Genomic DNA, 26782 nt, shown 5'->3' with positions numbered 1-26782 from the left:
TGTGTGCATTGCAACTCAGATCATCAGGCTTGTATAGAAACTACCTTTATCCACTGAGCCATCAATCTTATTGGCCCCAAAATATGGGTTTTTAATGGAGTTCCCTGACAGTCAGGATGAGAGTCTAGTGGGTTAGACACTGCGGAGCTTCATGGCTGTCGTCAGCATTCCCAGTATAGCACACATAAGAGCCAGGGCAAGCTAGGTGGGAAACAAGCTTTGCCCTGAGTCTGAAACTGTTCAAGGAGGGAAACAGACATCCTAGACAGAAAAGAGACTGCTGGCAGTGAGGAGATGGGGACAAAGGACAGCATGCCCACAGCTGTCTCACCATGCCCTTCTCAGGTGTCCCCACCACATTCACTCCAAAATAAAGACTAAGGATCTCAGCCACATATTTAATCTGAAAGCTATTTTCTAGGAACCCAGAGTCAGAGTTCAAGTACATCTGGTGGAATCAACATGGTCCTACGGCCTCGGGAGCTCACATATAACTGAACAGTTAGGAAGACCAACCCTTGCAACGTTTGGCTTTTGATGATGAGAGAGGCTCAGAGCAGGTCCTTTGAGATGAACAGAGTTGTGATGCAGAAGGGGAAGAAGATGGACAAAGGCTATGCTTTGGAGAGCCAGGCTATGAGCAGTGTTAGCCCGTGAGAGGGCAGAGTGAAAGGAGTGGCTGGAAAGGGAGATAAGAGGTGACCAATGAGGTGAAGCAGTGGATGGAAGAGCATCAGGCCTTTTAAAGAAAGCAAAGCAGCAGAATTCACTTTGAACTTTAGGTATTAAATATGGTGTCTTGAACCCAGCATGGTGGCAAACACTTGAATTCTTGGTACTTGGGAGACTGAGGCAGGAGGCTTGCTATAAACTCAAAACCAGTTTGGGCTACACATTGAGTTCCAGGCTGGCTCAGCAGGTAAAGGCACTTGTCACCAAGGCTCATGATCTCTGACCAATCCCTAAAACTCACATGGTGGAAAGAACCAATGCCCACAAGTTGTCCTTTGAACTCCACATGTGCAACATGACACAAGTGTGCAATGCATACACACACTAAATAAATCACTGTGATTAAAAACTTTAAAGCCAAACATATACATGACATATATAAAAATATATTGAATCAGCTATATTGAAGGCAAAGACATCTACTCTATTATGCATATATGGCTACAGAGGAAATTGAGACACTAAAATCATAACAACTGACAGGCCACTGGATAACGGTTTAATTCAACTGAAGTGAAATGAATATAGAATTATTTGGAAAAAACATAAAATTAAAGTAGAGGAAAGAATTTTGAAGGCCATGGTGGTTAGTTATACCAATATCAGAATTTAATTTTGTATAACTTGGTATAACTGAAACATAGAGTCATTCATATACTTTCATCATGGAAAAGTGAGGAGTTTCTCCTAAATTTCAGACAAAGGAACACTTTAGGTTGATGGTATAGTTTGAGGTAGGCAAATATATCACAGCACCACTTTCTGTTTCCTAGTCCTGTGCAGACATTGCCAATCCATCACAGATTCTTCTTTTAGGGATTTATGTGTAACAGTTAGCTTTAACTGTCAACTTCATATATTCTAGAATCATCTGAATAGAGAATCTCAATGAGGAATTCTCTGGATCAGGCTGGGACTGTGCACTTTTGTGGATGGTTGTTTTGATTGCATTAATGGAGACAGGAGGACCCACCCATCCTGAACGGCGATATTCCCTGGGTTTGGGTTCTGGACTGTCTAAATGCAGAGGAGAGCTGAGCACAAACAAGCATACATGCACTCAATCTCTCTGCTCTTGACTGAGGATGTGACTAGCTTCCTTCAAGTTCCTGCCTTGACTTCCCTTCAGTGATGGACTGCCACTTGGAATTATAGGCCAAACAAACCTCCCCTACGGTGCTTTTTGTCAGGGTGTTTATTAGAATAACAAATGAAACTAGAACAATGTGGCTTTAGCTGCCTTCAAACCTGTGTTCTGAGCAGCCAGTGAGGTGAGACCAACTTGCCATCTTCAGTCTATTTAATAGTTAAAAGAAATCATTTCAAGTACAAAGAATATTCCAGATAAAACATGGCAGGTTACTTGTCTTTTAAAAAGCAAACAATTTCTACATCCTCAGAACTTCCTCCACCTCTACTTTCCCATAAGGGTTTAACTATAAATTTTAGAAATGGAGTTAGAAGTTGAAGGTGGTGCAGTTGGCTGGGACTTGGGATACACCTTCACGTGGACTGCTCTAAAGGACCTCTGACATTGAACAAAGACAAAGGTATCCAGGAGGAGGCCAGAAAGAGGGAGACCCTTTCCTCTATTTATGACACTCACCCAAGCCTGCGAGTTGGGAGGAGAGAGAAGATGGGGGTGCTGTGCTCCCTACCATGGGGCTCACCACAGCGGGGGAGCCGGGGCCCAGGTCTATTAGGTTATCTTCAGTCACTTCACTCAGTACCTGTCAGGACACGAGATTGACAGAGAGGTCAGTCTTGGGCCAAGCTCCAGTTTCCCTGACACAGATTTGCTCATGCTTATGAGGAAATGAATCAAAGATGTCTGGCAAATGAAAGGTGGCTCTCTTTACCTACCTGAAGGGTACATGGTGGGCCCAGGTTATCAGTGAGCCCCATGCCCTTCCCTCCTCTTCTCTCTTCTCACATAGGGTAAACTGAGTCACTAGAATGGTGACTAATTTCTGTGGGTTGTCTTCCTTCTGCTTTCCCACCAGTATGCCTGTTAGCTCTCCCCAAGCTCCCTTCAAACAGAATTTGCTCTGCAGTTACTCATGAATTTGTGTTTAGTCCTAGTCAGGAAACCAGAAGCAAGGCCTGAGTAGGTGAAGTGTCTAATGTGTGTACTGGGAAGGTGCCCACCTCAGAAGACGAGGGAGTTCCAAAGGACACTTACTCCATTGCTGGCATTCTGAGCAGATCGGCCAGACCGGTACCTCTCGAACCTAATGGAAAGGAAAGAAGACGTAGGAGAATGTGAGTGAGGCCCAAATGGCTACGCTCATGGTCCGAGAAAAACAATGTCCTGCTTTCCTTGACATGGGGCTCCTGTCTTACAGCTTTGGTTCCACTGTCTCTCCCACAAACACCCAGAGAACATCAGGGACAGGGTATTGGCTGGTTCTTGGAGGAGCCCACCAGAAGCATCCTTAGCCATCTCCTCATATATTTGGCCCCAATGCTCCTCCAGTCCCTGGAGGTATGATTGGGTCATTAGGTCTCCACATGGTCATCTGTGAAGCCTGGCAGCAAGTGCAGCCTGGTTCTACTCCATAGAGCTCTTCTTGGGGTAATCAGCTTGTGGCTACAATGCCCCAAAGCCAACTCCAGGAAGAGACAGGGGAGCCTGGAGAAAGGCCTTGCCAGAAAACATGAGATGGTTTGTGCCAACTTTCTAAGGGCTGCCAGGAAGGCAAGATGGAGTGGGCCCTGCCAGGCATACCCTCCTCCACATCCAGTCAGCACATGGCTGTGAATGGAACTTAGCTGAGGGCGAATGCAGATAAATATCCCCTCTGCCAGAAGTTATCCTTCCACCTGGTAGGATAGGTGTGGGATAGCCATAGTGGGCAAAAGATCCTGTTCTGGGTTGTATTTAAATGACCCAGGTAAAGAGGAAGGCAGCCAGCTGGCGCCAGAGAAACCAGAGAACAGAAGGGCAGAAAGGCCTTGCTCTGGGCTGCACTCACACTGAGTGTCGTCAGCACCTAGGACAAGGGGTCCCGGGAGAACAGAATGACTAAGGTGTACACTGTAGGGGTTTTTTGTTTGTTTGTTTTGTTTTAAAGAGTTTATTGTGGATGCCTAGGTGGGGCTTAAGAGAGCAAAGAATTGTGTGGCAGGGAGGGGTGCTTTAGCTAAACAGTGAAAACACTAAAGAACCAGAGAGAGCATACTTTGGCTCTGGCTAACATCCCCCCCCCCCAAAAAAAAAAAGACAGAAAAGAAGAAAAAGGAAAAGTCACATCTTTCTGTGTCAATCTCGACTCAGGAAGGTGGGGAGACCTAAGCAAACCATGGCAGCTCACAGACCGTGTCATTAATTAATTAGCTAATTAATTAATGTTTTTTGAGAGTTCTGTTAGAAAGCCCAGGCTGGCCTGGAACTCACTGTGTAGCCCAGGCTTGCCTTAAGATTCTCTTCTATCTACCTCCTAGATGCTGGGGTTACAGATCTATGTCATGGTATCTGGCTTCCACTGCAGTTTTAACTTCACCACTCAAGAGGTAGAGGCAGGCAGATCTCTGAGTTCGAGGCCAGCCTGGTCTCCAAAGCAAGTTCAAGGACAGCCAGGACAAAGAGAGACCCTATCTCAAAAAAACAGGAAAAAAATTAAAAAGAAAGAAAGACTGATTACATGGGCAGAGTGGTGTGTAACTGTAATCCGAAAGAAGCTGGGGCAGGGGGATCAAGAGCTTGAGGCCAGTCTGGGATATAGAGAGAAAGGGAGAGGGAGAGAGAGAGAGAGACAGAGAGACAGAGAGACTCTGTTCTTTATATCCCCTTGAAACAAAACAAAACAAAAATCTAATCAAAATAAATTCAATAATAAACTAACAAACCGGAAAGACTTGTGTGGTTTTCAACAGCCGTCTGTAGCACTCCATTGGTGCCTCTGAAGCCTTTCCACCTGCAGACCAGTGGACTTATGGACGGCCGTCCCACATTGGTCCTGCTATTCATCTCCAGTGAGGGCTTGAATGGACACAATGGGCTGGGGCTGAGAGTATTGGGATCCTCAAACTGGACACACTACCAGCAAGCCCACATTCCTATAGCAATCTTTGTGTTCATCATTAGATGGGCATAGGACCACCCATCCCTACTGCCAGTCAGGAGCTAAACCAGCTCTAGTGGGATGCACAGTGTGGCCGTCTGAGCTTCCAAAGCATATGCGAACACACTGTCTGTTTCCTGTTCCTAATGACGTCAGATCACTGTCCTTCTGATAGTCCTACACAGAAAGCTGTCAGTCGGCAGAGGGAGTGGGCCACAAGCCTCCAAGGGACACACTGCTGTTAGGCTCTTTTAAAGGAAAAGGCTAGCCTGGAGTCAAGGCAAGTCACAACCCTGGGCCAACTGGGAACTGCCCCATTCAGGGTCCAGATGGGAGGGAGCTGTTCTTGCCACCACCCACTTAAAAGCATCCAGAAAAGACGCTTTTGACTTAGTCCCCTGAGAGGCTTTGGAGGAAAAAAAAAAAAGGTTCAAGTTTGTCACTTTAAGCGATTTGGCTGCGGGAAGAACTGAAGGACTGTGTGTTTCCCCAGAGAAGCAGTGTTCACACGCTGCCTACTTCACTCAATATCCCAGACGTACTGACATTTACAAAGGGAAAGATCTTTTTTCCTTTTTCAAGAATAGAAAGAAAGAGGAAATCCTTCTCTTTTGTAAAGGCTCCCCTCCCCCAGTCCTCTTCACATTCATAGGATCATCAAAGGAGCAGGTGCAGCCCCGCCTCAGCCCTCCTGGGACTCAGAGAGCAGAGGTAGATTTTGCAGTCAGCTACCTGCTGTCCTGTTCTCTGGAGAACAAGAGCACTGCTTCTGTCATCCAAGAACAAATGAGCATCTCTGATGAGCACTTTCCACCTTGAACACCTCCCAGGCTCTCTCCACCTCCCTCCCCTGCTTTGTTTATGAAGGAGATTCCTCTGATATGCCAATCATCTTTTTAAGGGAAAAGACCATAAAGGACTCTGGCCCCACCTCTCATAGCGGAGGAAGACATTGTTGAGGTCATCGTTGACATGCAGCAGCTCCTCGGTGACCTCCTCATTGGACACTCGGGAGATGAGTTCCACAATGCGGTGCTGCATGGCCCGGCAGGTCCTGTTCAATTCCTAGGAAACACATGCACCTCTGGCAGAGCCTACTGGTAATGCCTTCCTCACATTCCACTGCCTCTGACAGGATGTGTACTGACTCCTGAAAGTCAGGGAAGGAGTACATGTTTGTTCATAAAACCAGACGTGCACAGAATGTGAAGTAACAGCTCCCTGCTCTGCTGCCTCAGAGGAAGCAAGTACTTCTTCAGTAGATGGCGGGTGTGTGTGTGTGTGTGTGTGTGTGTGTGTGTGTGTGTGTGTAATGTTAGTAGAAGTCATTTTTTAAAAGAATATGTTTGTGTAAACAAATTTGAAAATCTATATGGAATACCTCTAAGGACACAATTTAATAAAGTTATTCTAGCAGACATATTCCTATAATTCCACTAAAAACAAAATAAGTAATTAAATCCATCACATACAGAAAAAAGCTTTGGTACAGTTTTATGATAGAGTACATTCTACCTAGAACAAATCTGGGAGGCTAAAATAATCCCATAATGCCCATTTGCTTTGCCTCTTGCCACTAAAGTACTCACCTATGTTTGACTTGGGTTCCAAAGTTAAGTCATCACTCTCTAGTGTTAATGCTGCACCACATACTGGCACCTCAGGTGTCAGCTGACTTCAACAGTTAGCTACAAATCATTTTAAAAGATTTTTATTTTATGTGTGAGTACCTGAGAGCATGCATGTGCCCCACATGACTGCAGGTGCCCATGGAGGCCAGAAGACTGTGCCAATCCCAGAAGAACTGAAGTTACAGGCAGTTGTGAACTGCCCAAGGTGGGAGCTGGCAATCGAACCCGAGTCCTCTGCAAGAGCTGCCAGTAGATCCTACTGCTAAGCTACTTCTTGGGCCCAGTAAAGATCATTTTTAAGGTAGAAAGATACCATTCTTTTTTTAAAGATTTATTTATTTATTATGCATACAACATTCTGCCTCCATGTATGCCCACATGCCAGAAGAGGGTGCCAGATCTCATTACAGATGGTTGTGAGCCACCATGTGGTTGCTGGGAAATGAACTCATGACCTCTGGAAGAGCAGCCAGTGCTCTTAACCTCTGAGCCATCTCTCTAGCCCTGAAAGACATAATTCTTTGTGCCTTGCTCCTTCTCATCAACAAAAGTGGCTCTTTCGTCCACTACTTTGTACAGACCACCTCATTCCTCTGCTGTATGTCACCCTGTCCAGAGCTCACTGTCCTGCTGCTGTTGGAAATGTAGCTTATGCTATCTCTGTCTTTGGCCAACCCAAACAATGAAGCAGCTAACACACATACTCATTCTTACACACTTGGGCAAGCACTTCCTCAGCACGAGGTCCTCAGAAGCAGACTCTCTCTCTGAGTGAAAATGACATCAGAACACAGACTGGTGATCAGAGTTTACTGGCATTGCTAGCAGTGGCACAGCTGTATTTAACAACATTGGGTGCTTTGTGGTGGTGTGCCTGTTACCTGGCTGTGGCCTCAGAAGCATCACAATTCTCATAGAGCTTCTGTTGGCCAAAGATGATACTTGCAGCCCTCAGTCACCATAGGAGCCCTCTCAACCTTTTAAAGCAAGAGCCCCTTAAGACAGACTCTGTACCTTACAGACTGGTTTAGAGGAGCCACCTTGCCCCAGAGCAAGCTGCTAACTAGGCTCTTGTTTGCAGAGATCCTTAAGCACCCGCTAGGCCCCTGCTTCGTATGTGCCAGACTGAGAATGAAGAAACATGGCAGGTTTGTCAGGCTGGCCCCATGGGTCACCAGGGCCAAGGCAGAAGTGAAATATTGCTCCTGGACACTGGGGGGGGGGGGGAGCTATTAATCCAGTCAGCTAGGGGCAGAGACACTAGAGCTGGCCTACCTTTCTCACAGCTCCACCCCAGGACTACCTCAGACTGAAGGCGGTCTAATCTGGTCAGCAGGCAAGGGCAATCTTTGTTTCTCTTTGTGCCATTAACCTACTGTCCTGGCTAGAAGATATCTTTTCTCATTTCCCCAGCACCAAGGCTGACACATGGGGGTACACCTTCCAGTGTTCCTAAGAGAATGAGCAGACAAGGCAGGTAGCATTCCTCCACCCACTCAGTGCTTCAACTCCCAGTGCTGTGGGATTTGTATGACCTAGGCCTGGCTGTGCTCTGCTTCCCAAAGTGCTCAGCCTTTGGGCTCCCTAGCACCCATCAGGGAACAAGGCCTGGCCCAAGTGGATCAGCCTGGAACCACTCAAAAGCTGTGTTTATCAAGCTATAAGAGACCTGGACTCAGGTAGCTGAGCGCATACAAGTCTGGTGTTTACCTGAACAAGAAGAGTCCTTGAGATTCCTCCACCCTGGATCTGGCCACCTCGCAGGACCTGTCATCTTCTGTCCAGCCAGAATAACACTATCAGTTTCTTGGGCACCACATAAAAAAGCCCAATGTCTGTACCTTCCAGATGTTTCTCTGGACAGACCCCTCCATGTGGCTCTCCTAGGTTTGGAGAAGGGAGTATGATCCCTGGAATACGTTCTTCAGCAATGGCAGACCCTACCACACAGGCACAGGGGAAGAAAGCATGGCCCTGTCTAGTACTTATGGCTAAGCAGCAATCCTTGGCTGTCCTTGGTTAGGGAAAGATAAGGAAGAGTCAGTCAGCTCTCCTTCAAACTGTAGGCCAATGGTAAGGTAGAAGACCAGCATGTCAGGGAATGCCATGAGCCCATGGCATGGGTCATCTCCAAACATACCTCAGACTTTCAAGGATGGTGGCCTCACACACTCATCACACAGTTCAGGAACCATGAGGAGCTGGCCCTATGCCCAACAATGTTCTTTGTTTTCTGTTAAACACCTACTTATTCTTTAAGACCTCAGGGTGTTTCCCTACCCCTGTAGGTCATCATACAAATTTTCAAAAATATAGCAAAGTATCAGGCATGGCACATGCATTTACAGCATTCAGGAGGCAAAGGCAGGCGGATCTCTCTGAGTTTGAGGTCAGCATGTTCTATATAGCAAGTTACAGGACAGTTAGAGCTACATAGAGAGGCCCTGTCTAAAAAACAAGTATACAGGCACTGGAGAGGTGACTCAGCAGTGAAGAACATTTGCTGTTCTTGTAGAGGACCTGGGTTCAGTTCTCAGAACTCATATGGCAGCACACAATCCTTTGGCATTCATACAGTATATATAAATACATGCAGGAGAAAACACTCACACACATAAAATAAATCTATTTAAAAAATACGTATGTATAATTAAAGTACCGCCACTTATATTCTACAGTGTCAGTTTTGCCTTATAACTCTCATATTTATCTCCCCATCCACTCAGGATGTTTTCAGAGACTCTGGGAGACCCTCCTCTATAATAATCACATAGCATTCCAGTCTCTATAGAGCTCAGGTTGGAGGCAGGATTTTATTATTTTCAAAGCCATTAGGAAAGTGCTAGAGGACTTCTGAAGAACAAGACCAAAGGCACAGACAGGGCTCACAGATACCAGCACCAGAAGCACTGCTTTGGCCTCTCTAGCTGGTGGCAAAGAAGGGTCTCTCTTTTCAGAGTCTCACAGGCACCATCGTGGAAGATGCCTCCAGGGCTGTCATAAGCACTCTGCCTAGAGACAGGCTCCCCCTGGCCCCCCAGCCTTCTGACTTGAAGTCTCTGTATATCTCCTGACTTCAACTTTCAAATCACTATCTCAAAAAAGGGTAAAAAAAAAAAAAGAAAAAGAAAAAGAGAGAGAGAGAGAGAAATGAAATCCCATATATATAAAATTAAATCATTTCAAAGAATACACTAATAATCTAAAATTCATGTGCTATTAATCAATGGCACATCTGTCTAATTCTAAAATAAAATGTGCATTTATTTATGGCTCACAACTGCTTGTAACTTCAGTTCCAAGGCACTGGAACGCCCACTCTTCTAAAACCAGGCACACACATAAGACACAGACAGACATGCAGGTAAAACACTTACTTACACACATAAAATAAAATAAATAATCTCTAGGAATGGTTGGGTTAGGAAAATGGTTCAGTGGTTAAAAATGTGTACTGCTCTTGCAGTGGACCTGAGTTCAGTTCCTAGCATACACACAGGATAGTTCATAACCACATAATTCCCAACTCCAGGAGATATGATGTCCTCTCCTGGTCTCTGTGGGCTCCTGCACTCACATGCACATACCCCCACATAGACACATAATTAAAAATAAAAAGTTAATCATTTTTAAAAAGAAAAAAAAAGAAATGGACCAAAACCTTGGGGCTTCAGCCACCTGTGTCAGCTGACCATCTGCATGGCCTCCCTGGAGTCATACACAGCCACCACAGCAGGCTCAGTCCCCCTACATTCCAAATCACGCAGAGGAATGACTGATTCTCCTCTGGGCCAGAGGCCCTTAAGCCAGCAACTTGCGCAGCCCCCCCCCCCCCTTTCCACTCTGCAGACTCTGGGCCAGGAATTCTTTCAATGCCAAAGACTTCTGCTTTGGCATCTTTCTATCTCTGATTCTCAGCAACCAGTCACTTCTGCAAATGCCTGCCGTCAGTCAGAACACTGTATCAAAAATCCCCTTCGCTGCCTCGTTAACCCTGATGCCGTTATCTTCCCTTCAAGAGACAGTTCATCCCTACCTCACAAAACAATTCTTTTATCCTCTAAACCCTTTTCAAGTCAAAGGAGCAGAGAAACCCGTCTTGAAGGTTTGTGCTGTTGCAGCAGTGAAGGAGAAGGGAAGGAGGGAAGGTGCGCTGATGAGAGAGGGTGGACATGAAGCTAGACATTTGGAATCCGCTAGACTGTTCCAGAGAAAAATAATACCCTTTGCCACCTTTTTCCTTTTTTTGAAAAGAGAAGCAAAAAGATGCAAAAAGCAAGTTTAAGCTACTTAAACAAACAGCACAGAGAACGGGTTCTCTTTTCATTCGATAAAGACCTATAAAATAACTATCCCCGCATAAGTTATTATTAATTGAAGATAACTTCAAGGGCTCAATTAGATCCCAATAAAATGTACTTAGTTTCAGCTAAGGGCACATACTTTAGAAAGGACAATGATAGTTTTGCAATGTTGTTCAACCCATGTGTGGGATGAAATGGCACAGCATGCCAGTGGTGGCACCCACCTTTAGTACTAATACTTGGGAGGCAGAATCAGGCATGTCTGTGAGTTTGAGGCCAGCCTAATCTACACAGAGCACTCCAGGCCAGCCAGGGTCACATGGTAAGACCATCTCAGAACAAGGAACAAAAAGAAGGTGCAAGATGGCAATGGGGGACACCTGACTCTTGTGATAGGCTGCCTGTTTGTTTCTATACAGGCAGGGTGTCAACAACATGGACCTCAGACAGTCTGTAGGCTTTACAGCAATCCTTGGATACTTAAGGCTCTACCCGTGTGGGAAAGGAATTTTCTCTGTGCTTTTGTCTAACACAGACGAAATTAAAGCTACAGGAAACATATGAGTTCAATGTGTAGAAGGCTTTTCAGCAATGGTTACAGAAGCTATGATTTACAGAGGACATGCTCTGTGACAGTCACTTTCACAGAGTAAGCAAGCACTCCAGGCATCGAGGAAGGCAAAACAAGCATAGGAAGGCCCTGTGCTTTACCCGGAGTCCCCTGGACATGTGTGCAGTCATTTGTAAGTTGTGTGCTCTACCCTGCTGTGCTCAGAGGCTAATCTACATTCCTGTTTGAAACAAACAGAGCTTTTATGACAGCCAGAACAGCTTGTCATTGGGATGTGAAGAAAAGTGATCCAAGACTCTGGAGAGGAAATCTGGGCATAGGTGTTGAGTTGGACTGGCTGTCTGGAAGATATTGCTCAACTCAGAAAATGGAGGATCTGACACCCACCCTGAGAGATGTTGAGAGTCCCCTCCCAGCGTCTTACCTCTTTGGGGCCTCCAACAAAGCTGATGGCACTAAGTGTTACTGGTCTTGACCTTTTCTTAAAGACAGTCACTTTCTCAGGAATCCTCAGACAAGCAAGTTCACAAGTTTCCCCATTGCTCTATGGGTTGTGGGAGGATATGCCTGGAAGAGCTTGGCCATAAGCAGGAAGTAACTGGAATGCAGCCTTCCCATAAGAACAGTTAGCCACAGGTGCATCCTGGAGCCAGACCTTCAAGTCCCTCTTCTCCCACTCTCTGCACCTTTGTCATCCTTACACTCATGTCAAGAGCAGCTTGCATCTGCTGGTGGCAACATCTGGGCTGGTGACAAACGTGCTTACTTCCAGGGCCCTGGCAGCATTCTGAGCTCTGGCCTACTTCTGCCCTGAGCATTCTGGCTGTCTTCCATCTTCCCCTACAAGTCTTGGGGACAGATTCTGACCCCACCATGTTCCAAGAGGACAGTGGCATTTTCCCATATGGAAGGCTCGCTATTCTGTGGGAGCCACTGGCTGCTGGCTGCTGATTGCTGGGGCAGAAGAAGGGGGACATAAGGTAGTGGCCTCCAGCCAGGAAAAGTGAGCCTGTTCACACAGCTACCCGTTCCTGCCTCTTCTACACTGAAATGACAGCCTCCCGCAGGCACCCAGACACGGTCTTTGCTGTTTGATTTATATGACAGCAGTGGAGACCAGTAGGCTCTAAGTTGGAACAAAACAGAATGAAGGAAAATGTCATTGGAAGCAACCTATTTTTGAAAACTGAGCTGATGCCAGGAGACTAGGTTCTGTTATTCTTGGCTGATGGGCTTATTTAAACAAACAAACAAAATACCCTACAACCACACACACGCATGCATGCACACACACAAAATCACACAATTTCTGCTGTCTGTTATGGCTGTCTGGAACCATCTTGGTATTGTTCAACCCTACTGTCAGGAGCTCAGTTCTGTCCAGAGCAACAGCCCCCACCCCGCAGAAGGACCTCCAACACTGGCACAGCACAGTACCACCACATCATCCTGGATTGGCTTCAGACTCTTGTGCACCATGGGATACCTAGCAGAGCCCTCCTGCAGGCTAGGGGAGAAGACAGTATGGTCTATCAGAGGGAGGCAGGCCCATGGAGTATAACATATAGCTACCACCTGATGATCAGGAACCAGGTTTGCTGCAGGTGTCAGGACGAAGTCTGGGAACCAGAGTGGGGTGCTCAGTGCTCCACACTGAGTCAGGCCAAAGGCACTCATCTCAGCTTCAAGAGCAGCCTAATGTCCAGGTCCCTTGGAAGTGAGCAGTTTCCTTGCCTGTCTCCTGTACTTAGCTGGAGCAGGAGCCATGTCTTCTATTATCTATCACCCTCAGACTGTACTGGGTGTGGGACCAGAAGAAGGCTTCTACCCAGGCTTGTCCCATAGGCACGAAGGACTTAGAGTGGGGAGTGGGAAGTCTGAGTAACAGAACTACTAGGCATGCATATTACCAAAGTGCAGAACCATCGGTGCCTAGTTTCCCAGGTGGCCAGTGTGTGCATCCAGCAAAGTGGGCAGACCAAAACTTCAGACAGAAATAGCAACAGTAGTAGCAGGTGCATCATGAGGCACTCAGGCCAGGCCATCAAGCCAGTATGACTCCTGATCTGTACATGCATTCATCTTCCTCTTGGAGGAGGATCTGGTGCTTGTAGTCCACAGGATCCTTTCTCTACCCTTCCAGAAAGTCACTACCCTGAAGACCAGTGCCACTGCCACTTTCTGTACGGGAGTCATTGCAGGCTAATGTGGTAGAGCTCTGCCCTGGCTCTGAGCCTCACAGGCTCTCAACTAACTAAAGGGTCAGACTGCAGCCTGGCTTGCTCCTGCCATTGTCAAAGGTGAGTCAGTCGGGGAGTGACTTGCCTAATATGCAGGCCCTGTGTCCCATCTCCAGCATCACCAACTACAGTATCCAGAGCAGAGGCAGGGGCTGGGGGAGTCACTTCTCGGGAACCACAGTGTTCACACCCAGCCTGAGTGGTCTCAGCAGTGAGGTAGAGAATAGCAGTTCTGAATTTATCTCAGAGTCTCCTATTTAGGTTGAGAGCCTAGCAGGCTTTCTCCATGCCATCGAGGCCCAAGGACTCTTATTCTAGGATGTTTATGACCTGATAACAAGGGAGCAAAGCCACACACAAGACTGTATACACAGTATGACTCCAACTCAATGTAAAAATAAATGAATACAACAAAGAGTCTAACTGAAAATACATCAAAATGTAACTCCACTCATTGCAGATGGCTAAAAGCTAAGGAAATTTATTTTTTTGTTTTGTTTTGATAGGCACTGGTACTTTATAGTCAGGAAAGAGTTATTAAAGTAAAAGTTTAAAATACAGAGAGCGACACTGTCTCATCTCTCAGAAGTAAGGCAGAACACGAGCCAACACAGATTTAAACCCTCTCCACCACAGGGCCACCAGACTTAGCAACATGGTTGTGTGCTCAAATAGGGTCCTATCACAGTGTGCAGTAGAGGCACTGCCAGGGCCCAGCCAGGTACTCAGCCCATGCTTCTAAGCTAAAGATATCCTCACCTGGAGCAGTTCCAGATCAGAAGAATCCTCCTGCCCGGGGACCATTTCTGTTAACATCTCAGACATGACTTTTGTGTTTCCCCGAACAATGTCCAGCTCGCTGCGCAGCCTAGCAATCTGTAGATCAAGGAAAAGGCAGGAAGAAGGCCAGTCAGTCAGAGAGTCAGAACCAGCCAGTCCACGACCTGAGACATCCCTGAGATCAACATCAACACGCACCACAGGAGTGGCCTTCTTATCTCTCTTGCTCTGCCTATTGAGGGCTGGCAGTACGGTGAGAGCTGCATGAGAGAGCCAGGTCACTAGCGCTCTGGTCACTAACAGTCTGTGGTTGGTACCTCCCTGTCCATGACAGAACATGAAGAATAATGTGCAGTGAATAACACCAGGGCAGAAGGGAGCTGAGTACTTTAACCTAACTAGGTTTCTATTTCTTGTCTCTGAAATCATTATATGGTAGGTAGTGCAGGTGCTCCAAGATTCCTTTAGGGTGGAGTTCCTATTCTACATGACCCTCATGCTCACAGACTGTCCCTGTCAGTGTCATACCCTAAGGGAGGCTGGCCAGTGCTCACAGCATTCTTCTGATAATAGGTGAGGAGTGGGAGCGGACTTAAAAGCTCCCCATCCTGACCAGTCATCAGCATCCACAAAGCCTGGCCCTTCTCTCCTGCAGTTGGCATGCTGACATTGACTCCCTTTGTCCAGTCCTGAGCTTTTGGTTATCTCCAGGGAGCTCTTATTCTTTCAAGACATTAGTGGAAGCCACGGGGACCTTTCTGTCCACAGTGAGGTTTGTAAAAGTTGTATAGAAATGCCATCATTTTCTTGCAGGAGACCAATGAATACTGGACAAAGTTACAAGCTGCCTTCAGATATGTTCAGAGCCCTAGAAGACGCAATGAGAAAAGGATACTACAGCAGCACCAATGTCCAGAGATTGACTAGCCCTTTCCAAGCCTATTCCCTCACCCATGGGAAGGGGTGATAACTCCACACAGGCTGCTGTGTGACCTAACTTGTGCCTGGTATACCTGGTTCAATGCATGCAGCTGGCCACAGGCATGGCCTGTTCCTGTGGAGTCCCAGAGCTGGACAGAGTGGGTACTTTTCCTGCAGGAGGCCTATTTCAGACCCATACCTCCCTCTGATAGAAAGGCCTTCAACTTTACCTGGCTTGCCTGAGTACACACATCCACTACCAGTCTCTCATAGCCTCTCCTGTGCTGCAGGATTCTCGCAGCAGACTCTTAGTTCTTCAGGGAAGGAACTGGAAAGAGACTCACCTTTACAATCACCTGGGAGATGGTTTGGGCTCCAAAAGGCTCTTGTCAGCCTCTGCCTCACTTGGTGGGGGGTGGGGTGGCCCCAGGGTCTCTTCAACATCTTGATTAAGGAGTTTCTACCACTGAAGCAGGCCAGGCTGGACAATGGCCTACATGCTTTAGCTTCTATTTTCCTCTTGAGGCAGGAGCCACAGTTCTCGGGGTTCCTATACTTCTTATCACTCAGGACCTCCTCTTGGCTATTCCAGCTGTTGAAGGGCCCTTCTTGACACCCATCACGCTGCAGTAAGCCAGTGCAAGGGCTCCTCTGCCATCCAGACTAATACTTTTTGCTTCCTCTCAGGGAAAATCTGGAGCTCTGCCCAAGGAAGTAGGGCCCAGAGCCAAGACTTTCTACCCACACTCCCCTTTACAAGACTCTGGCCCTGGGGATGTAGAGGGACAGCATTCAGTGACCCAAGTCCCACTGAGAGCACTGACTCCACATTTCAGCAGTGGGATTAGACCAGGCTCCAGTATTTGGTGGCCACATGGGACCATCTTTCTTCTGTGGCCTACTGAATTTAGCTATTCTACTGAGGCCTTACATGGAGCAGCAGAATGTGGCTCACACCACAGCCTGTGGGACTCCTTGCTTGCATTCTGCTTGCACCACATGCTTTCCCTAGCACTGGCAGAAGGACACAGTCCTAGCACAACACTACTGTCACTTATAAACAATTGCCTGAATCCCTGTTTTAACAAGGTTCCGTAGCAATGGCACTGAAATAAACAGGAACTACAAATACTGAAGAAAGTTTCTCCCCCTTTCTAAAATTTTAACTAATAGAAATTCTATGGATTCAACTAAAAATAGTCTCCATAATTTCTCTAAAGATAAGGTTTAGGAAATTTACACTGGCTTATCCAGAAGTAGCCCTCAGACAGGGGCAATGTCTAGACTGAGTTAGGAAGAGGCTTCTGGAAGGCTTCCCTGCTCTAGCTGCTGCCTTCAGGGCATCTCATTAAGTATGAACTGTGAGGACTGGCACATCTCATGGATCTGTGCTCACTTCCCCAAGTGATGAATGCCTATTCTCAGCTCAGCTGTGCGCCTTTGCTCTGGACCTTGCTTTTGTCACTCCTTCCCACCCAGCCTACATGTTAACCTGCCCTGCAGACGGGCCACTGAGTGCTCCCTGGCATGCCACACATCTGTGCTGTCTATGTCAATGACAAAATCCCAGGCCTACTCCAGAGCCCTCGGTGTCATAGGTCCCAGCTGCCTTCCATGCAGTGCTCACAGGATGCTCAGCTCTGCTTCCTATCACAGCAAGATCATGCACTACCACAATGCCTTCCAATCTGTCTACTCCCAGGACTCGGCCCTTTCAGCTTTGTGTCCCCACACCTAGAGAGACGTCTGTTCCCTGGAAAGGTATGAAGCAGCAGTTGGCTGGCTTGGTTATGGCCTGGAAGCACACGAATACCTGTTCGGAATTGGCTGTGATGGGGCCAGTCACACTCAGGGCTGGGGCCTGCAGCGTCGAGTAGGAGGCTGGAGAAGGTGAGGGATAGGTGCCAGCACTTGTCCGGGGCTGCAACTGGGACCTGGGCACGGTGGCAGCTGGATCCATTTCTGGGACACTCTGGCACGACAATAACAGCATTTGTTGATTCACTTGGGTGCCTAAGTGGCTTAGCCTGATACTGCTCCCCCAAACAGGTGGTGCTTTCAGTTAGAATCCACAGACCCTCAGTATGTCTCTCCACCAGGACAGAAGAGCCACCACTGGCTCTTTCTTTCCCCCCTCCCTCTTCTTCCTGTCCACCCCCGAAGAATATGTTGCAGGCAAACAATGCAACCCAAAAGGCCCCATAGAAAGCACTCTGGGGGCATTCCAGTCACTAGTTGTCATTAAGGCCACCTCTAGATCAGAATCCTTACTAAGTTTTGCTAATCAAGAATCCTTATTTGATACCACAAGACTATAATGTGTGGCCTTTACAAGAAGACTAATATAAATAGTAACCATGCAATTTACTGAATGTTCTTGTACAATAACACTTCCTGCTGTGCCATTAACGGAAGAATAAAACAGGTTATATTTCTACTACAAAGCATAGTAATCAGTTAAGAGGGATCATAACAAGAATAATGCTTTGGAAAATGTGATTCTTCATGCCTTCTTCGCCCTTAGTATCTAGATATCCTCACCAGCATTAGCACATGTGTTCACACAAATGTGTGAGGCACACTGCCATCCATAAGGTCCCATGTGAGAGACAGGCAGATGGAGAGCAGTAAGGCCACGTGAGCTGTCGCTGATACCTCTTCAGACTGGGCTATCCTGCCTCTGCCCGCTGGAATGGGAGCTGCTACATAGCCAGGACAGGAGCTAACTTTCCAGGAACCATGATTGCCACTGCCAGCTTTTATCTAATCTGAGACACAGGATCACTGTCAGCACTGAAAGAGGTTGGTTCTTCCGGATGCTTTAACACAGGCCTCTTCTGGGTTTTGTGCCCCAAAGCTGACAGAATTCAAGAATGCCTGGACTAAGGCTGAATATCCATAGATCAAAATACAGTTTATATCCTTCTGACTGGGCTGAAATGTGGCTTAGTAATAGAATGTGTTCTTAGCATGCATGAGGTCCTGGCTCTATCTCCAACACCATATTAAAAGCAAAGAAATTATCCACTTGATATATAGACTGCATTGTATACTGAGAGCTGCTCTTTGCCTCTGCTGAGTAAACATCAACCCTCAGTACACAGGAAATGAGGACAGATTCTCGCACATGTTCTGCAGTCATCTGTAAAGCAGGTGCTAATGACCCTTACAGGATGGCTCAGCCAAAGCAGCCATTTCCATGAAAACCACTGAACTGAACCTTCGATCATATCCCTCCACTGTCGGTGTGAAACTGGGAGAGATACTGCTGCCACTTAATCACCAGTCACCCAGCTGTCTCCATCTGCATCCCCCTTGTTATGAAAAAGAAATGCCCTGGAGCTTTAAGAACACATGACAAGCTGAATAATGCAAAGGCATCAGCAAAAGGCTGGTACAACGCTTGGCTGTTCTGCAGGCAGCCTTTCTAGAAAACACTAGCTGGAAGCTTACCCGCTGGGGTGTGTGGATAGGAGACAGAGCGTCCAAGTCTGCCATGGGAAATTCAACTCCCTTCCTCTTCAGTTCTTCATATATGTGCACAACGCCAGTGAGGTCAGGACTGCTCCTAAAGGCATCTGCCCACGCCTGAGAGGAGAGAGGAAGGCCTGTCAAGAAGTGGAAGTGGACTTTCCATGGGGTGGCAAGGGGCCGGAAAGTCAGCCCAGCCCTCTCTGAGGCTGCTGCTGCCTTACATGCCCACGCAAGGCACACTGGCAAATCCTATTCTGCGCCTCTCCTGCAATCATTGCTGTGATACAGCTGTTGAAGCCCTGGCTTTCAGTGATGCTGCTGAATGTGAACAAACTCATAAAACTTAATTCAGCATGTCCCTTCTTAGAGAAGTGGGAGAGAAATAACACCTAAGTACCTTGCATACTCTGTGATGCAGGCATTTGTCTCGTCTCAAGGAAATCAATTGCCAGAGCTGTTGAACTGAAGGACGTGGAAGACTTAGTTTTCAATGCCTCACAGTTCAAACACACACACACACACACACACACACACACACACACACACACACACACACACACATGTAGGAGCCATAGGCAAACTGAACATAAAGAAAAGGAAAAACTGATGTGTGATGAGAAATCAAGGCTGAATCTGGTTTTCCTGAGCAGATCAGTCAGTGGCCCAGTCCTGTCACTAACAGGCAAGCTGATTTCAGGCTAGGGGCACAAGAGTCCATGGGGAGCCAGACCATGGCCAGTGGCTGGGGCTCACCCCACCTCCCAGGAGTCCTGTATCAACCTGGTGTTTTTCTATTAAGTTGTGTAGCTGATAGTTCCAACATACATCTGCCCACACACAGAAATGAAATGGGAAGTACCACCAGCAGATTCTCTTGACTGAAAAAGAGTACAAAAAGGAACAACAGAATTGTGAATAGGTTGTCATTTCTGGTGATGCATCAACTTCTTAATAATTACAAAAAAAAATCTGTTTCTGGAAGTTACTGAAGAATCAAATCCAGAAATTATCCAACAGGCTCTTCAGAAACAGGGTCCCCAGTAACACCCCTTTACCACATATCTGTACCCAATGGAGGAAATGCGACCTTTTAGAGTATGTCACCGTTGCAGCATTTAACGATCTACAGTCATGAGCTCCAACTAATCCTGAGGCAGCCACAGAAATTCTATCTCTAACCACCAGAGCCACTAGAAGTTAAAAGGCCATTTTCCTTAAAGCTTCCTTAACCATATGCAATGCATCTCATGCACTACAAACAACACGGTCAGCATGGCTGTCACTCCTTGATGCACTTATTTAACATGCACACTCAGGGATTTTACATCACCCTGGCACCAGGACAGCCTGTCTCTGCCAATCCTTTCTTCTGTATCAGAAGGTACCTACAGAGGCTGTCAGCAAGACCCAGCTGGAGACCCATGCAGCCTCAACGCCTTGGTCTGTCCTATTCCTCCAGCATCATGCAGTCCATTTCCACCAACGGCTCTTATTCCACCCTACTCAAAATCCAACTGAGTCTTGTGATTCTAGACTTTCAGTTTAGGGATCAAACTTGAGAGTCAGGGGGCTAGTGATACAGCACTTGCCTAGTATGCATCAGCCCCAGGTTCTATGCCCAGTCTGATAATAAGAAATAATAAAAAGAACTAACTTGGGCAGGGGGTGGCACACACCTTTGATCCCAGCATTTGGAGGCAGAAACAGGTAGATCTGTGAGTTCAAGGCCAACCTGGTCTAGAGAGCAAGTTCCATGATGCCTAAAAATACACAGAGAAACCCTTTCTTGAAAAATCAAAAATAAATAAATAAAAACAGAAATAAATACATAACTAAACTTAAGGGGTCTAAAAACTCTCCTCACTGTCTACTGGGAGGGCTTGGTAGCTTTTCTTGGTGCCACTTTCTGCCTCTGTTCTCATGGAGAAATAAATGGCTCTGGGGACCTCCTTACTGTTCCCTTGCTCCAGCCCATACCCAAGTTTGAGAGGATTAGAAAAAGACCACAAAACCATGCTGTTCTCTCTAGGTAGACACTCCTCAGGACTTCTCCCAGATTCAGACACACTCTGGAGCTGTGGGCACTCTCAGGGACAGGGTCACATCCCATGGTGGAACTATCAAATTCTCTTCCTGCCAAGAGCTCAGTCCTGGACATAACAGGGAGGATCCTTCTCTTTGTGTAAGAAGACTGTCCTCTGAGAACATACGCCTGACAGGAGGCTCAGGACCAGAGGACAGGGACAGCTCACATTCTGGAAAGAGCAATTGCTATGCGGAGTGGTGTGCAGGGAAACGGAAAGGTTTCCTGACCCCTTCTGTCACTTCCCAGGTCCATGACCAGGGTGATCTGGGCTTCTAGGAGGTCCTGCTTTGTCATGATAAACTCTTCTGGGTAGCTAGGAGAACAGAGTTGGCATTAATTTGCAGACAAGAAGTCTTGGTTAATAATCCTTTTCCCACCTGACACAATGCCAGCTCCTGTCTAGGACCCCTGGGCATCCTGGGTCAGGCTGCTGAAAACAAAGCATATGCTCACAACAGTCACCTCCCATGAGTAAGAGTCTAATGCCAACAGAGGGACCAACAGGGAGAAGGGACACATTTTAAAGGAACAGTTATATGTGAGGACATGCAGATGGGATTATAGCTGTCACGTGTTCCAGAACCTTCTAGGGACACGCCTGAATAACTGCTCTCGTCCCCCTGACCAGGTCAGACATCTTTAAATGCACACACAGGTCTCTTGCCCTTGTACAGACAAGGCCGTCAGTCAATAGATGTCAGGCTAAACTTAATTGAGTTCTCACAGTCACTAACCGTCCTTATTTTCCTACTTTAGAGAACAGAGGGAAGATGGTCATGCAGGCTGTCAGAAGACTAACATGCCCATGATAAAGTAGGGCCCCTGCTGCAGGCAGAACCGAAAAATCCTCCTTGGGGAGCTGAGGCTAGTTTTGGGAGATCCTGGTTACTCTGAACCCCTAAGCTGAGGCCCACAATCAGTAGAGGAGAGGGTAGAAGCAGGATGATTCCCATGTGACTGCCTTATCAGGAAGAAGGCTCCTGGAAGATGTAGTTCTGGCATTCTCTCATGTTCTCTGTCACCAGTGCTGTTTAGTCAATGGCATGGTGGCCACTCCACTAGAAGCCAAGCTCTCTATGTAATTCCCTTTCCCTGTCTGTGGCTTCAGAATTTGCAGGCTGAAAGACCCAAGGGTGGGACCCATAGGAAGAAAAAGGTCAATTTGTGCTTTAACTTTGTGTGTCTAACTGTAGACACATGACTACATTCTGTCCAAGGTTTTGAGTAGCAACTTTCAGAGCAAGACATATAAGCACTGATTTGAACCATGGATCCTGGGATACCTCTGGGCAAAAGGAGGCTCTGTCCTCTTCTGCTCATGCCTCCAGCACACACTTTCTGTTCCCACCATACCTGGTTATACTGTTCACTTTTTAAAAGTTGTTCCTAGTATCGACAAGGGATTGGTTCCAGGATCCATCAGGATATCAAAGTCTGTGGATATGCTAGTCCCTATATGAGCTCGCTCAGTGTCTGTACACAGCATATGCATATACTTTTGCATGTTTTAAGTAATCTCTAGACATTTAAATTAGGGGTTTATTCATACTGCCAATAAAGTATCAATGTTATAGGAACAGCTTAAAGAGCAATGGCACAGGAAGATCTGTGCATGCTTAGTACAGAAGCTCTGTTTTCTTCCATATAGTTTCTGATGAAGGTTGGCTGAGATCACAGTTAACCCAAGAACACTGCGGGTCATCTATATTGTCAACATGCAAATAAGATGGTTAAAGATGACGTGGTAAAGCACCTCCCCAAGCTCATCAGACAGGTTGCAATGACAGAAAGTGGCATGTTGGTGAGGCTGTGAAGGCAGAAACCAAGCTCTCATTTTATAGGTGGGGTAGATGCCCAGAGGTTACTGCACCAGCCCAAGGTTAGAAATAGTGTAGTAGGACCTGGGGGAACTAGAGTTAGGGAAGTAGTGAGCTGAGGGGAAAGCTATCAGGTCAGGGCAGGCATGAAGAAACAGGCATCTCTGGACAGAGAACTGTGGGACCCAGCCAGTGAAGAGGGTTCTGTCTGCCCTCAGCAGATCATACCAAGCAAGCTGTGTTTACCCTGGAGCCTGGCCAGGCCTCAGGGTGAGCAAGCTCTCTCACTAAAGATGTCTCCTTCCAGTTCTGTAACCAGTGGAGACCTTGTAGAGACCAGACCCCAGAAAAAGAGTTTTAGCTGCGGTATCCTACCTTTTGTAAGAAAAGCTACCATTCATTTCCCTGGAAGTCTCTAGTCCCAGGAGAGGCTATGGGAGTTGATGTGGAACTGCAGGTCTAGAGGCAGGTGCAGAATGGGTACACAGGGAGGGGATGTATACTGCAGGTCTAGGGTGGGTGCAGAATGGGTATACAGGAGGGGATGTAGACTGCAGGTCTGGGTGGGTACAGAATGGGTACACAGGAGGGGATGTATACTGAGGTCTGGGGTGGGTGCAGAATGGGCACACAGGGATGTAGACTGCAGGTCTGGGTGGGTGTAGAATGGGTGCACAGGGAGGGGATATAGACTGTAGGTCTGGGTGGGTGCAGAATGGGTGCACAGGTAGGGAATGTATACTGCAGGTCTGGGTGGGTGTAGAATGGGTGCACAGGGAGGGGATGTAGACTGCAGGTCTGGGGGGGTGCGAAATCAAGGAAGCATGAGAGAGGACTCTGTTACCCAGACTCTTGCTCGTTCCCTCAGCCTCAGTGAGCTACATTTATCCACTAATCGAAAAAAAATATTATTCAATACTGACAATCATCTGGTCTAGATCCTTGGGACACAGCATTCCAGGGCTCTCAAGGAACCAACTGAGTTGAAGAGGAAAAAATAGCCCAGCTGCACTTGAGGTCCCAAGGGATGTGAACAAGACAGCTGACATATGTGTTTCAGGATAGGTGCTAGGAGTCTCTGGGGCAATTCTGAACAGCTAGGAGGAGTAAGTGCTCTAGGAGCTGGGGAAACTCTCTAGACAGAGCAAAAAGCTCCACTCCAGTCTCATATACAATGACCCTACAGCTCCCGGGCCCATTCCCTGCCTACTCTGCTTGTCTGCCAGACCTTTAAGCCAGGCTATGAGCCACTGCCCCTGTTGGAGTCATGTCCTATTCTGACTTGGTGTCCCTCTCTTCTTGGCTCTTGCAGACATACATTAGTCATCCATACTGGATGTACTTATGGATTCAGATGTCATGCCAGTGGGGTGCTTTGTTCTGTGTATGACCCAGAACAGAAACTTTCAAAGGTTCCCCCATTACCTCTAAGGACCAAATCCAATGCCCTCAGCACACACAACCTACAAGCCTTATCCATCTTTTGGCTTCATTTCTTGCCTATCTGTTCCCCTTAAGCACAGCCCTGGATATTCTAAACTACACCCTGTTTTCCAAACACACAATATTCAAAATATGCTCACATATTCACCTCATCCCCTAATTCGCCAATTCTTGCAGCTTAACCTGGTGACTCCTTTCAAACAAACAGAATGACAGAAAAGGTGATGTGTGACTTCTATGTGCTGAGAAACATAGGTCTCTTGTCATATTATTGAGGAACCAAATCTTCCTCCCAGCAGCCATGTTAGGGCACCACCTTGGCAATGGAGTACTCAGCCCAGTAGTGCCTTCAAAGGGTACATTTATAATCTCCCAATCAGACTGTACCTGAGTGCCTGCTCTACAGAAACCAGGGAAAAGGTACCATTCTTGTTGTAAGATGTTAGACTTTGGCTGATTTGTACGAAGTCTATAATATCAAATATTTTGGTATATCTCAAGTATGGATAACTATAATGATATTTTTGTTTAAAATCTAACAAATAAAAGCTTGCCTGAAGATCAGAGTGCAGAGCTTAGCCACTAGTTAGCCACAGAGGCCAGGTGGTGGTGGCTCACACCCTTAATCCCAGTACTTGGGAGGTGGGGACAGGCTGGGCAGGAGGAGACAGGAGCTCAGATGCAGTCTGACGATTTGTAGAGGCAGAATCGCCGCTTTGGTCTGAGCATTGGTAGAGGTAAGAACTCTAGTGGCTAGTCGCTCTGCTTCTCTGATCTCTCAGCATTAATCCCCATATCGAACTCCAAGAGCAATTAGAATTCATGCTATAGATAACTGATGTCTGATGCTTCCGGAATTTGGCACAGATATTTCCTTCCTGAGATGCTTCCTACACTCTGGCCTTTCCAGCAAACTCCTCCCCGCTTTTCAGGATCACCTCTTCGGTGAAACATCCCTTAACATCATTTCTACTCCAGAGCAGGTTCTTGCTCTGTGACCTGACTAACCTGGCACACGACTCTAACATGGCCCTACTCTACTTATCTCCACTATACCCCATGACCTCAGAGGCCTGTTGAAGCCCTCTCTACGTCCACTTGTCTGGGCAACAGAAGGCTGGGTACTCAGAAGCTTCCTGGAGACTCTGTTAAACATCAAGAGAACCATTGCTCAGGATTTCCAGTAAGATAATAATAAAGAAAGTAAGCATTCTGTAACAAATATTTAAACCTCCAATCTGTGCCTTTTCCTCCAAAATAGTGGGAACACATGAACATGATCACAGTCCCTGTCTTACACAGACAACAAAATGGGCGAGGGAAGCCAGCTCACCTGAATTAGAGCAAGCACTTTGTCCTGGACGATGGTGGGAGGGTTATTCTTGGGAGAGATAATTTTGACCAGAACGCTGTCGATGAAGTCTCGGTTGGCTACAAGGAGGTGAAAGCGGTGGCCACAGTTCTTCACACAAGTCTCCAGCACCTGAAGTTGTGGGGTTGAGGTGAGAGGTCACCACACTGGGAACAGGGGGAGGGTAGCTGAGTTCCCCCCTGTCAGTCATGCTTCCAGATCAGCTTCCTGTTACATCCCTCTAAGCCAACCCTCACACATCTCCACACTAATTCAGTTGGATCCCCGTTCCTTGAGAACGACAGTGCTGTGCTGACTAAAAGCTCCTGTCCCTGCACAGTATTCAGGTAATTACTTGGTAACTAATTCATGGGTTTTGCATGAGAAGGATATTGGTCTTCTAATGGTATCAAAATGACTGAGAGGTTCCTGAAAATTAACATTTTAATTATTCTCTCTAGGCCTGGATATGAGATCTTAGATAACAAGACATAGGTTCTGTCATAAGAGGAAGTTGCTGGGAGAGCTCAAATTGACTGGTAAATGTGAGGAAGCAAGCACACATCCCTAACAAACTCCTACTCTACATATAAATCAGCAATGACAATAGACTGCAACCCTTGATAAATGTGGGCCTCAGCTGCCATCCTTTTTCAGGGAGAACCCTGCTCACTCATCTCACATCTGGGGAGGTCAGTTGCTTTGAAAGGCTGACAGGTTCTGATCAGGTGGCAGTGGGAATTAGACTTAGCTTTGCTACTTCCTCCCTGATGGTCCAGGACAAGTTTCACTCAGTCTCTGAGTCCTCATCTAGAAAGTGGGAGCAACGAGCTCTTCCTTGCAGGTAAGATTAGGGAGGACATATGCCAACCACTTTGGCATCTTGCACAGGGTAAGTAACCACTAGGATGCTACTTCAGCAGGTTGCTGCACCCATAGCTTCTTACATGTCCCCAGGAGAGTACTGGGAGTACTAGGAGAGCCTCTCCAACATCCAACACAGGTCTCTTACTTGGTCCCTCCCCAAAACAGCCCACAGGATCACCTGACCCTTCCCAAGGCACCTCCTCCAGAGTCTGCTAATGAATGCCTCCTACAAGGATAGTGGCAGCAACTGGGGATACTTCTAACCACCTCATTGTTCCCATGTGACCATGAATTAGCTCCCTAAGTGGTTCCTACCATAGGCTTTTGCCTTGAAAATGTGCAGACAAAAAGGTTCACAATTAATGACATAGACTTCGTGCCAGCTACATACCAAGTACAGTGAGATCCCTGCATACTCTATGTAATTTCATTCTACTCTCACAACTACTATGGTCCTTTCAAGTACACTTTGCAGCCTTATTTTTCAAAGCTAAGAGGCTT

At 46.9% G+C, this 26782-nt stretch overlaps 1 protein-coding gene across 6 annotated transcripts in view; it reads right to left on the bottom strand.

The window, feature by feature from the left end:
* The window catches only part of Tom1l2 (target of myb1 like 2 membrane trafficking protein), a 120461-nt gene that overhangs the window by 15859 nt on the left and 77820 nt on the right, over positions 1-26782 (bottom strand). For all 6 annotated transcript variants that reach the window (XM_048448094.3, XM_048448095.3, XM_048448096.3 and 3 more), the window contains exons 4-10: positions 25397-25546; positions 18697-18831; positions 17057-17215; positions 14302-14418; positions 5728-5861; positions 2915-2963; positions 2339-2462 (exon numbers count right to left, since the gene is read on the bottom strand). In XM_048448094.3, coding sequence (XP_048304051.1) covers positions 2339-2462; positions 2915-2963; positions 5728-5861; positions 14302-14418; positions 17057-17215; positions 18697-18831; positions 25397-25546 — 868 coding nt within the window. The remainder of the gene's footprint in view (positions 1-2338; positions 2463-2914; positions 2964-5727; positions 5862-14301; positions 14419-17056; positions 17216-18696; positions 18832-25396; positions 25547-26782) is intronic.

This window comes from Myodes glareolus, chromosome 9, assembly GCF_982192425.1.
Source record: "Myodes glareolus chromosome 9, mMyoGla1.1, whole genome shotgun sequence".
Classification (NCBI taxonomy): domain Eukaryota; kingdom Metazoa; phylum Chordata; class Mammalia; order Rodentia; family Cricetidae; genus Myodes; species Myodes glareolus.
The sequence above is the reverse complement of the archived record's forward strand: the minus strand, read 5'-3'. Positions and strand labels throughout refer to the sequence as shown.